Raw genomic sequence first — 12,953 nt, forward strand, 5'->3', positions numbered from 1 at the left:
GCAGTGTCCGCAGCGATTGCGTTGAGGATCCGGGCATAAGTCCACACGGTGGCCGATGGTGCCGCATCGGAAACACGCGGGAATAGTCCGCTTGTATTCGCGTACCAAGGTCACCACACTGTTATAGTGCACGTAACGTGGCACTTTATGCCCCACGAAGGTGAGCAGGGCAATCGTCGACTTCTCCAGCTTGCGGATGAAGGCTATCTCTCCTCCGCGCCACTGGACTTTCGATTTCAGGGTGGTAGAAGTTTCCTGCTCATGGACGGTAATGATCCCCCTGCAGACTTCACCGTTGACTTTGGCGTGACCGACCATCGGGATGGAGCCTTTGGAAGCTTTCAGAGTGAATTCACGAGCGAGCGCGTTCGCCGCAGTCACGTCTTGAGTGGTGGCGATAACGATATTCTGGTCCCAGATGGGCCAGATACTAAGAGTGTCCACCGAGGAGGCATTAACATAGGCGGAGAGCAAAGCACCAAGCTCACCGTTCTGCAGAACCATCTTCAGGGAGACCGTCATTCTGGGCTTGATGACGATCGTGAAGTCTTCTTTGCGGAGTCGAGGCATAGCGGTAGGCCGCCATTTCGTCGATCCAGCTGTTTGCGAGAGCTGATGGTTTGAACTTGAAGTATTTTGATGCACAGAAGCAGGGGCACTCACGGAGGGTCCGTCCACTGCCGAGGTGTTCAGGCGCTGTTGGCGTTTGCGAAGTGCCACCAACGAGAAGAGGCCTTCATCCACGATCTCCTGCGTCGGAGTGGAGGTTTCAGGAGAAGACGGGGCTTCTGCGACGACTTCAGTCCATGCCATCGTCTCGGGATCGTACCCGCGGCGAGCGGAGGCCGCCATGGCGTCCGCGGAGAACGCTGGAGACAGGCTGCTTGGCTTTAGGCCTGGCTAGGGCTCCCACGGGATGAAGACATAAATGGGCCTAAAAGGCCCAAAAATTGGCCCACCAGGTCGAGAGCGATGTCTTCGGGTGCCGGGTGATGTTAACCGTCGAGCACAAGCAAAATTTTCGCGGTCGTAGGGAATTTTTCGGTAATCCGGACGAAAATTGTCGGAGCCGAAATGAGGCGCGTCCGCTCGAGACGCGGCCGGCGATCGCTCCCCCTGCGTCAGCGGCGGCGGCGGCGACGGCGGCCACCTGCGCCGTGCGTGACGACACTCGGTTTCGCGCATGCGCAGAAGTGGCAAATCTGGGCTCCGGCTCACGCGAAGCGCGATGTGGACTCGCCTAGTGAAAATTTTAGCTTCAATATCTACGCCCATTGATGCGCATGCGTTTCATCTGAGCAGCCATTCTCTGCTCATCCCATAGACTCCTTCCCGAGTCCCAGCGCAGAATAGCCTACAGGCAATGTGCCATCTAGTTAAATCCTGTTCTCTTGCTTTCTTTCTCTCTCTCTCTCACCCTTCACAAGGTGTGCATCTCCGATCGGAGCACGGGCGGGGAGTTCACTCACCTTTTGCAGCAGCTTGGCGTTCTGCCTCGCGGTGAGCAGCTCCTCTGCCTGCACCTTCAGCGTCTCGCTCAGGGCGGTGCACGTCTTGCAGGGTTTGCTGTCCTGGAAGGGAAAGTGCCGCCCTCCATTGCGACGATGGCACCCACTCTCTGCCGAGATTGAGCATAGCGCGTACCGCTATCGTTTAACGTTCCGCATGTGGCGTCAGTACGCATGCGCAGATTGGTCTGAAGCAGCCAGAAGGCGCCATGTGCATACTAGCTGCGGGTCGCGGAGGGGCCAATCCGGACCTGCGTACTGGCTGCGTGCGCTAAGCGGTAGGTGGTAATGGGATATATTTTGCTAAATGTCTTATTAGCCCGCAGCCAATGCCAATATGCCTTTTTTGTTGCGGAAGCAGCACTACGCTAGGTGTGAGCGATTTCGTGGAGCCCCGGAGAGCCTCAACTGCGCATGCGCGAGGAGCGAGTGTGAGACAGTTACTGCGTAACTTCCGTTCCTCAAATAGAATTTTAATTTTCTGCATTAGGGCCCCTCTTTCTCTTTCTTCTTTCACTCCGACTTCATCCCTTCCTGTACGGTGCGGTTCAGATGTCCACCCAGATGACAGAGAATTACTGCGCCTTTTCCTTTCCTCAAAAAGCGTTGCGTTCAAAGGGCAAGGTATCGCGCCGAACGGGTGGTGGAATTCCGTGTACTCCCTGGCAGCGTTGCAGCACGCTGTCGCGGTCCACTCCTAAAGCGAAGCTTAAGCGTCATTAATTAGCGTTTAATAAGTATTTAGTCATTAATCTGATATTAGCCATTGATTAGTAATTTGTCATTGCTTAGTATTTAGCACTTTATTATGTGTGACGTCATCAAGTGGTGACGTCACCAGTGCCACAGAGGCAGTCAAAGTGGTGCGGAAAACGCTTTCGCCTCCAGGCACTTGAGACAGTCAAAGTGGCCTCTTAGATGCCGCCGCCTCTGCGATTGCCGCGCCGTTGCTTCCGCAATTCTACTCGCAATGGCCATTGGTCAAACCACAGCCAATTTTTTTCTCGAGACACGGCGCGCCCTAGGTGTAGGGCGCAAAAGTTCGTCGCCGACACAGAAAACTGGCTGAAACCGAACAGACGTGGGCGCCGTTTAAATTGGGTGATTTTGCCATTGACTCAATGGAGCGAAAAAAAGGCGCTGCGGCGGCTCAGTGGTTATGGTGCTCGGATGCTGACCAGAAAGACACGGATTCGATCCCGGCTGCGGCGGTCGCTTTTCGCTGGAGGAGAAATGCTAGAAGCATGTGTACTGTGCGATGTCAGTGAACTTTAAACGGGCACTGAGGACAGCGCTATCAATTTTTTTTAGTAAAATCCGAATGTTCGGCATTTTGCGGCTTTGTGCCCTTGTCCGGAAGCGAAAGGTGCATTTTTTGCCGAGAGATTTGGATTTGAAGTTGAAGAACTTTTTCCCGCCGCTACGATTGAAACTCGTGAATCTCTGGCTAGGAAGTAGGAAGAGAGTGACATAAAGCGGCGGAAACGAGGACTCCGTGATTGCTGGCACTAGCGCTGCGCTCCCGTCTATAGCAATCGCCGAAATGAAAAATACTGCCGGGCGGACGTTGAAGGCGTCTATCAGTCGTCGTCGCTTTGTTTAAGTTTGCACCAACGTTACGATGGATCCCGACCCCAATTGCGGCAACGACGTTCTCGCAAAGAGCTGCGGCCTGCATTCAGCGACTTCAGCCCCACACAGCGTGCAATGCTTTTGAGGGCTGAGGTGGCGGGTCTGGCAAAAAAAATCCTAGCGCCGATGAGTCGGCAGCGTCGCTGTCACCGCCGAGCCACCGTCACGACTGATGTGTAGCGACTACTGCGTGCGGGTATATTTAAATTCTGTAATAATAGTCCTCGTAGGGCTGGTTATGCAGCTCAGGGTCTTGGTAGGTTAAAGATGCGAATACGCCGAGTGGTGCGTTTGCTAACGCGGAGGCGCTTTGAGCATTGGCTGTACACGGATAATTCGTCCTTTCTTCCTCCCTGAAGAGTCCACCGGTGCGAGCCGTCAGATCTAGTGTTTCCCACGATCACGATCGCCGCACAGACGCCAACGACCCTTTGGGCGTGGTCGGCCTTCTGGAGACCGCAGCCCGCGAGTGCAAGGCGCCAAGGTTCCTCCTTGCCTGTGCGTGTTTCTATGGAGTGTGCGTGGTCACGTGGTGAGGGCGGAGCCTATGAAGAGGCTAAAGGCCCATTGGATGCTCGACCAGCTATAGGATTCCCTAGCTAGGTGCCTAGCGAATATCAACTGTATTTAAACCACAATCTGTCGTGTGTCACAGCGCTTCAGTCCTGACTCCTGATCTTCTTGTTATTTTGTAAATACGTAAAATAAATCTTCAAGTTTGCTGATTCCCCTGAAGGCTTCCTTCCGTAGTCTGCCTACTTCATCCTCATGCGGTGAAAGCCCTCGGCCCCGATCCCCAAGCATATCAAGCCCTCCACTACGGCGTCTCTCAGAGCCTAAGTCGCTTTTGGACGTTAAACCCCATCATATCAAAACAAGGCCATGGCGCGAAAATACATTAACAACAGCAGCGGCACCTGTTTCTTTGGAGGTAAACCCTGAGATCAACTAAAATTTTTATCGTAGCTACAGGCGTTTCATGCTTTCTTGGAAAACAGCGCAAGAAACGACGGAGGAGGTCAGCGCTTGTGGTGTCTCTTTTTCTACGTCCGTCGTCTATGGCGTGGTTTTCTCCAAGATTCTAAACCAGCTAGCTCAAATTTAGGCATTACTCTTGTTGCGAAAGCAACACTACGCGAGTCGCCGAGCCATTTCGCGGAGTCGAGGAAAGGCCATACTGCGCATGCGCGAGGAGCAGTTACGTCACACGGCACACAGCTGGCGCGCCGCCGCCGTCGCTGCGCGGTTAACTCAGAGGTGCCGCCGCCGCGCACGCCAGTTGCGCATGCGCAGTAGCGGCGCATAGCTAGCGTGCCGGGGCCGCCGCCGCTGCTGCGCTCTCTCCATCGCCTCTCTCTCCTTGTTGCTCTCTCTCTCCAGAGCTAAACCACTGCCAATTTTTTGTTATTTTATTTGGTTTATTTTGCAATTCCATTAATGAGGAGGTTATCTCTAGCGTGGATGAGCGTTTATAACGCCAATATTTTACTGAAAATTAATAGCGCACTCATAGCAGCCTCAGAGGACGCGACCCACCTACCCCGCAAAAGCCAATGCAATCTGGTATGGCTGCGCGCGAACCTGAATTCCATCGCATTAAAAATCAAGAGACGAGATATGCAGCCTCTTGAAAGGGCATCGTATCTAACACTGCAGTGACGTATAAGGCAAGTTTTATGCTACAAACCCGGCTTGGTTTTCGTGCTGCTCGAGAGTCCCCTCCTCTTCAAGTTTTCCCGGCTCTCGTGTTAGGCGAAAACCAGCGCAGAAGAAACAACGCCCGTGTGTAAGGTAAAGGCAGGACAAGCGCTGATTCTGAATAATTATTCGGAAGAGCACACATCGGTACATGCCGACAGCAGAGGCGTAACAGAAGACAAATTTGTCAGGCGGTGACTGAAATTAATGCGGCAAAGCAGCGACAACACTGAGGGGAGGAGGTCGCATTTGGCTTCTCCTGCGCTTTGGCTGCGCTTGGGTAGATGCGATAGAGCAATTACTGCTTTATTACGGAGCTAGGATTCGCTTTTGGCTGGCGTCACCTGCTTCAACTGACGGTGCTTCAGCTCTGTGCGTGGACTTTGCATCAATACTTTTCGCTCATGTGTGCCGTGGCTGGCGTGTCGTATGTGGGACAGGTCCTGGTATACTTTTGTTGTGCTTTTACTGCTTTTGCTTTGGGAACTGTTGCTTGTACGAACGCTTTTGTGCCCCTTGGTGCGGTTTTGTGTGGGTAGCGTGATCTTCAAGGGCGGCAGCCGCGTATTATTAGTCCCGCCGCGCGCTTTTGCCTTCCTCGGCACGCACCAAAAAACCGGCTAGATCATGAATTCCATCCGTCGAATGGTCCCGCTTGGGTTCCATCCGCCGTAGGATCTCTGTTTTGCTGTAGCTGGCATCGTCACGCTTTTTGCTGCCGCCTGAGTCGCTGGCGCTCAGCACGCTTTGAACGTCAAGCCGCCGCTGGGTTCACTGTGGTAAAAGCGGGAGCAAGAGCGGACAGTGCACACGTGTGCTCACTTCCGGTCCCAGAGGAGAAATGCGGTTCTTTGATGTTTTTTTTTTACGACGGGAGCGAGAAGGCTCTGCCTCTACTAAATGGGAAAATGCGCTGTAGCGTCTCCTGGCCTCTTTCCCTTTCTCACTGCTCTCCCTACGTGTGCAGTGAAGCTCGTCCTCACACGACGGCGCCGGCGTTTTGGCCAAATGACACTGCCGCTGCTGTCGCATTGAAAATGATAACAGCGTGTACTCCCGAATGCGAGGCAATGAGCTTCATCTGGTGCTATCTAACAGCACCATTCCTTCATCTGTGAAGGAAAGCGTGGGAGTCGTGTGCGACGAGTACAGCTTCCCACTCACACAAATTCTTGCTCGTTCTTCTGCAACACCTCCAACCAAGTGCTCAAATGTCTGCTTTATACAGCTTCCATTGCGTCTCGTTTCTAGAGCTGAAACGTGAAGCGCTTGTCCCGTTCATCTGCTGTCCCTCGTCTTTACTGTCGCCCAATAGCAAAGTGAACCCGGGCAGAAAGCATCCATCACCATCATCATAATTTATTTGACCCTTAAAGGCCCTCGTGGGGTATTACATAAGGGGAGGGGGGGGGGGGAGTAGTAGTACATTCAACATGACTCACATTGGTGGAGAATAAAAAACAAACAAACAAACAAACAAACAAACAAACAAACAAACAAACAAACAAACAAACAAACAAGCAAGGCTGAAAGTTGGGCAAGTTGGATAATGTTCATGAAGTAACAATAGCGCACAAGGAACAAGAGGGACGTTGTCTGCGTCGTTTTCTTTCCGCTCCTCGTGTTCCTTGTGCGCTATTGTTGCTTCATAAACAGACAACAAAAGCATAAATCGGAATAATCTCACTAAAGCGAAAATGAAACAATTTATACAGCAAGATAAGACATCAGACTTTCTTTAAACCGAACTGGATCGCATTCAATGACAACAGAATCTGGAACTTGATTCCAGTCTTGAATAGCGGCTGGCAAAAAAGATTTGTTAAAGGCATTAGTTTATCCGTGTAAACATTGGATGCTCATGGAGTTGAATAAACGGGATGACGTGCGCACGGGAGGGACTAGAAGGGACTGGCGTAAGTTAGGAGCAGAGCATCGGCCCATAGTTCTTACCGGGCTGCTGGGTTGCGGTTCCTCCTGCTGCTTCGCTGTCCTGAACTGCGACAGCAGGGCCTCCAGCCTGTGCAGGGGAACCGCGCCGCTGCACTGAATCCGCAGCTGCGTCAGCGCTTGCTCCTGCTCTTCGCCGCGGCTGTGGAACTCGAGCTGGGCTTTGACGAGCTCCCTCTCTTTCTCCTCGTACCTGCGTCAGAAAACGGAGGGCCACTCCTGATCGACAGAGGCCACTTCTGCGAGACTTCGATAAAAGGCAGCTGATGCAACTCGCGGTCTTCATTTTGAAGGGGTACAGACACAAAGTTTTTGGGTGTCCGCTTTTTTTTTTTGCCTTCAAGGAGGCCTACAGGCCCAGTAATCAGAAAAATGAGCTGAAAAAACCAGTGCGCAGAGTTAATTAATTACAAACGATTCTGCTACGGCAGTTCCGGTCTTGGTCTTGGTCACCGGACTCGGTGACGTCACATAGTAGGGACAAGTGCAGCTTGACGTTACTCAATGTAGGTGGAAATGCCAATAGGATCCACGGACAGCATTCAAAATATTAAATTAGATATGCCTTCTATAAAATCATATAGAAGGCATCTCCTGACGCCCATGAAAGCATTAATATCGGTTGTTAGCGCTGGAAATTTTGCCTGTACCCCTTTATGTGTTTGCAGAAACATTTCTTTCCCGAACCAGTTCTAGATTTATGTGGTCGGCTCTTCCAGCCGGTTGGTGCTGTGCGACTGCGGGACAGTGCGCACGCAGTATGAACGCTTTAGGACAGCGAAAAAGGCAAGGCGTCGCCCTTGCAGAACTGCACAGACGGACGCTGTCGCCATGTTAATTTCATGCGATGCTGCGTGGTCTTGTTTTTTTTTGTCATTGTTGTATCCATCTGGCCTATTCTAGTACGGCCGCCGCGGTGGCTCAGTGGTTATGGCGCTCGGCTGCTGGCCCGAAAGATGCGGATCCTATCCTGGCCACGACGGTGGAATTTCGATGCATCCATTGTTAACGAGCGCAAAGAAGACGAAGAGAAGAAGACGTGTCGTGTTGTCGTCTTCTTCTCTTCGCCGTCGTGTTTTTTGAGCTCGTTAACCATGAATACGCACCAGCTAGCCCAACTTCTTACATTAACGAATTTCGATGGATGCGAAATTCTAGAGGCCCGTGTACTGTGCGATGTCAGTGCACGTTAAGGAACCCCAGGTGGTCGAAATTATCCGGAGCCCTCCACTACGGCGTCCCTCATAGCCTTAGTCGCTTTGGGACGTTAAACCCCCATAAAACTTGTTCTTGTATGGACATATCAATGTGAAGGTATCGGCTCTGGCAGTTGCTTCCACAAGTAGACTGAAATGTTCCTCGCACCGTCGAAATCAGGTCAAGCAGCTGCTACACTAAAAAAAATTTGTGAACCGGAGGTCATGTGTTCAGCTAGAACCGGTAGCGTGTGCTGTATTTTTTTCTCCCGCTTGCCGAGAATTGATTTCGAGTCTGAAATGACTACTTAGTTTTCTTCTCTAGTGAGCATCACCACGTGAAAAAAAATAGTATAATTACGCTTTGCTTTTCATGATCTCAAACACTATTGTCTTCTTTCATTTATGAGCGGTCGTGATCACGTGGCAAGTGAAATACCCTAGCCATTTTGACTGAGAAGAAAGGCTGCGCATGTATTAGCGACTCCTGTGTAGCTCTTCGAGCAAATCAGATTTTCTTTTTGAAACTTTTTATGGTGATTATGCTATGATTTTGTGTTTTTTGTGTTCATCATATTGAAGAAAACAGCACTCGCCGAGGTCAGAGATGAAAATAAAAACATAAAAAAACATAAACTCATTGACGTTGCGGCACCGCTACGGGTGCCGTGTTCACAATGAAGATGAAACGAGTTGGGCCGTTGCTTATGAAGTTAAGGTGTTGCGCACAAAGCGCACGTAGTACATCTCGGGTAATTTCCCGCGTCCTGTTTATCGCTTCGCTTGTCATTTGAATGTGTAGTGATTCCTTCAGGAGGCGGTTAGATAACGGTTTTTCCTTTTCCAGTATCCGTGCGGAATCCCAGTCAGTCAGGTGGCCCGAGTCTTGATTGTGCTCTGCTAGAGCGTTAAATGTCACTTTTTTTTTCTTTACATCACGTTAGTGTTCCTTAAATCGTCTTCTGTTATGTTAGTTATTTTGAGAGTAGCCGGCATGCATGTTTCCTCGTAATTCGAAGCTTTTCGTTGAGCTGCTTTTGCGACCGCAAAAAAATAAATTTTCTGCCGCGAACTCGCATCCTGCAAACATTTAGCCATGAGTGTACAGCAAAGACAGGTGATATTATACAACTCATTCTTTTACCTTATTGCTTTAATATTGCCACCACCAGGTGACAGTAATCTTCTCAAGAAACCATCGTTTGCTATTGTTTATCTTAAGGGGCTACAAAATGAGTGCGCTTTGTACTTGTTGTAAGCTTTGCTGCAATTGGAATTTTTTGTTTTCGTTTTTAAGTATTCAGACCGCTTTTGCCGAAGTATGACTACTATAGTATCACATGACTGGGCTGTGTGGCCACTTCAATGTGGTAAACATCTCAAGAAAACAAAACGCCATAAATGGAACATACACACACGCACGGCGAGCACTATCAGTAAAATGTTTTGAACATATCGAACACACACACGAGCGAACGCAACGCAAGAGGCGTTTTTTTTTTCAAACAACCCTTAAAAAAAAGTTTTAGACAGTTTATAGAGTGTCTATAGACTTCTGTCGGTAAAGTCCATAGACCGTCTATAGACAAATCCTAGAGAACAATCTATAGGCAATATAAATGCCATAGACAGTGTATAGCCAATCTATAGATTTATGGCCATACCCTTTTAGTAGACTTTTGTCTATCGACAGTCTATAGACTATGAATTGACAAAAAGCAATAGCTATAGGAAGTCAATAGAGTCAATAAGAAGTCTATAGACTGTCTATACACCATTTTTATAAGGGAAAACCACAACCTTTCCTGTAGTTGTTGGTACTGTGCCCACAGCCTTTCCAGCAGAGTTTTGAGGCTTTCCACATCCTGCTGCGTCGCGGCATTGGCCAGTGGTCGTCCGAGTGATCCAGTTTCTGAATTGAAGAGGGAAGTGATCGGCGTTGCACGAAACTGAGCCTGACTACTGCACACGGCACTAGCCTCGTGCGCTGTAGCTGAGGCTGCAGCCGGGGCGGAGACAAATTCTTTGATGGGAGTAAAGAAGAAAACGACAAATATAATGCCATCTAATTCTAATACCGTTAAAGGTTACGTTTTCCAGAATTTAAAAAATTTAAACTTATTCAACTGAACGTGTTTCAGTTTGAATGTGTTTGAAATTTTTATGGTTAAAACCTGATGTGTTTCATAATGTGTGCTTCGAATGTATTTCAGACTGCATGTGCTTTCATCTGGAGTGTTTTTGTTCTGTAAGGTGCTAATTTTAAGTCTGTGAGATGAAGTGTGAAATTGAATCCTGTATAATGTGCACTAGAACTACTGCCGAGCTGTACATAGAGGGGGCCGGGCTTTGTCAAGCCGCAGTTATGCGGCTTTTACCCGTCACCCTCTTTTCTCCTTGAGAGGGAAAAATAAAGTTGATTTGATGTTCCCCGGCCCGTACCACGGCATACAATGGAGTGGTGATAGCTTCCTGCCAGCTGATCATTCCATGCGTGATTTTGCTTCGAGTTCACGGTAAACATTTTCATCTGTCGTAAGCTAAATTCTCCCTCGTTATCCATCTCAAATCTTCTTTTACTTTTTCAGCTTTCAAATGCTGATTTCATCCAGGCTGTTTTTACACCGAACAGCATCTTGTACCAATCTGGCAGCCTCGAATATTTGAGATCAAAGGGGCACACAGTGATGGTGAATGTGTACTATTGCGTTTCCCCGCATTGCATAAAGCGGCAGCCAGTATTGTCTACTTTGTGAAACTTTTCCCGCAATATTTCATGCCCAAAACAGCCAGTCCCAAAATCGAACAGTAAAGCTAATAGAGGAATTATCTGGGCCATTTGGGACATGAGAATATTATTATCAGCACAACAGTGTGTACATAAAAGAAGGAAGAGACACGCACATCAGCGCTGACACTTTCAATTGAAAGCGATGCATTGCAGCAAGAGAAATATATAACTGACGCCCACAGGCTGAAAAACACATAAAAGTTCTAAACCAAGCAGCACGATTCATCGCCGTCACAGTGGTAAAAAAATCCAGCCTGTTTCATGTCAGGGTTACAGAAAGAATGCAGACGCAGGCTTTTCCTCTGCGATGCATTGCATTCGCTTCATATGATTCGCGCACAGCTGATGACTGCATCTTCTGAGAATCTTGCTTTTCTCAAAGCCTGCAGTGCACTCGCAGGTTACCTCGTGTTCAGGTTAGTTCCTCCTAGCGCCGTCTTTCATATCTTTATTGTGTTTCTTAGCCTACTATTATAGGCACCACCCTGTCTTATGTATGACGACACAAATGTTAATGGTATTTCGTGTAAGATTTCTTTTAGTGGGACAGCGCAACTTCATTAGCAATCCTGAAAGAGGCGATATTTGTGTGAAACCTCTCAGATGCCTGCAGAATTAAAGTAAATATCGCCGCCACTGGGTGTCGAACACTATGCTATCACCGCAATTTTTACTTTATTGCATGGAAATCAATTCCGCTGAGCTTCCCAATGCTTTGCGTACAGATCTGAACAAGCACTGTGTTGTTCTTGCCTCTCAAATGCTATAAACTGCCACACTTTCACACCGTGCTTTGCACGTTTTTGTCTTCTTCAACTTCCAACATACGTCCCTCCCCTCGGGACACAACTCCGCTTTGCATCAGTCTCCCCTCGGGACCGATCCGGGAGTCCAAGGAGATCCGCGTCCTTGGTCTCTTCATACACCACCAACGCAGAGTCGACACCACCCTAGCCAAACTTCGCACGGTGGGAGACCAGGTGGGCCGCATGGTCCGCCGGGTCTCCAACAAGCGGGGCGGATTACGAAGCAAGGATGCACTGCGGCTTGCCCATGCTTTCGTAACGAGTAGAATCCTCTACTCAACCCCCTACTTGCACCTGCGCAAACATGATGATGACCAACTGGAGGTCATCAACCGGAAAGTCATCAAGCGGGCTCTCGACCTCCCGGTCACCACGTCCAACCAGCGACTTCTGGCCTTGGGCATGGTGAACACATTTCGGGAGCTTCGAGAGGCCCACTTAGTCAACCAATACACGCGTCTTGCACAGACCACGTCCGGTCGCCGCCTCTTGGACCGGCTACACATCAAACATGACTACCATATTGAGGAAAGGGAGAGAGTGCCAGAACCCTGGAGACGCGCCCTCCGGGTCCGACCCCTTCCCCGCAACATGGCCAGAGAAGACCATAGCGGTCGTCGCCAGGCGCGCGCGGAAGCGTTGGCGCGATACTATGGTAACCAAGAACATGTGTATTACGTAGACGTTGCCGGCCCACACCACGGGGTATGGTACACGGCCGCAGTCGTACACAACACAAACACAGTCAACGGGCTCACTTTCAAAGCCTACAGCGCAACACACGCGGAGGAGATTGCCATTGCTTTTGCTCTCACTACTCCCAAGTCGAAACACATCATCACCGACTCGCGAGGGGCCTGTCGGAACTACGAGTTGGGCTGGGCTCCCCCGCTTGCCTGGCGCATACTGGAATATAGCTGTCGATCTGAAGATCCAACTCCACGCAACCTGATTTGGGCCCCCGGTCACCAGGGACTCCAGGGAAACGAACAGGCCGATCAGGCCGCCCGCGCACTCTCTCCCCGGGCTATCTCCCTGTCCTTGGAAGGGTACTCCCAATCAGACAATCTGGCCATTACATTCAAACAAATCACCGATTACTACAAGGAGGAGCACCGGCGCTACCCGGCCCCTTGTAAGGGTCTGGATCGCGCTGACGAGCGCCTCCTCATCAAAATTCTTACTAACACTGTACTGTGCCCGGCGGTGCTTAAACATTTCAATACATCCTTTGATGGCGCGTGCCAGTTCTGTGGGGAGGTGGCTGACACCTTCCACATGGTTTGGGCGTGTCAGTCAAACCCATCTATCCCCCCAACCCCAACCCCACCAGAGAGGACTGGGAGGCGGCCCTGCTCGGCTGTCAGGACCT

The 12,953-nt window shown here is 49.9% G+C and overlaps 1 protein-coding gene across 1 annotated transcript in view; it reads right to left on the reverse strand.

Moving 5' to 3' along the window:
• LOC149326770 (uncharacterized) overlaps positions 1 to 12,953 on the reverse strand; it is a 249,310-nt gene that overhangs the window by 54,164 nt on the left and 182,193 nt on the right. The window contains exons 24-26 of the mRNA XM_089563716.1: positions 9,785 to 9,896; positions 6,792 to 6,981; positions 1,470 to 1,571 (exon numbers count right to left, since the gene is read on the reverse strand). Of these exons, the coding sequence (XP_089419842.1) occupies positions 1,470 to 1,571; positions 6,792 to 6,981; positions 9,785 to 9,896 (404 nt within the window). The remainder of the gene's footprint in view (positions 1 to 1,469; positions 1,572 to 6,791; positions 6,982 to 9,784; positions 9,897 to 12,953) is intronic.

This window comes from Amblyomma mixtum, chromosome 10 (genome assembly GCF_055824585.1).
Source record: "Amblyomma mixtum isolate Tamu chromosome 10, ASM5582458v1, whole genome shotgun sequence".
In the NCBI taxonomy this organism is placed as follows: Eukaryota; Metazoa; Arthropoda; class Arachnida; order Ixodida; family Ixodidae; genus Amblyomma; species Amblyomma mixtum.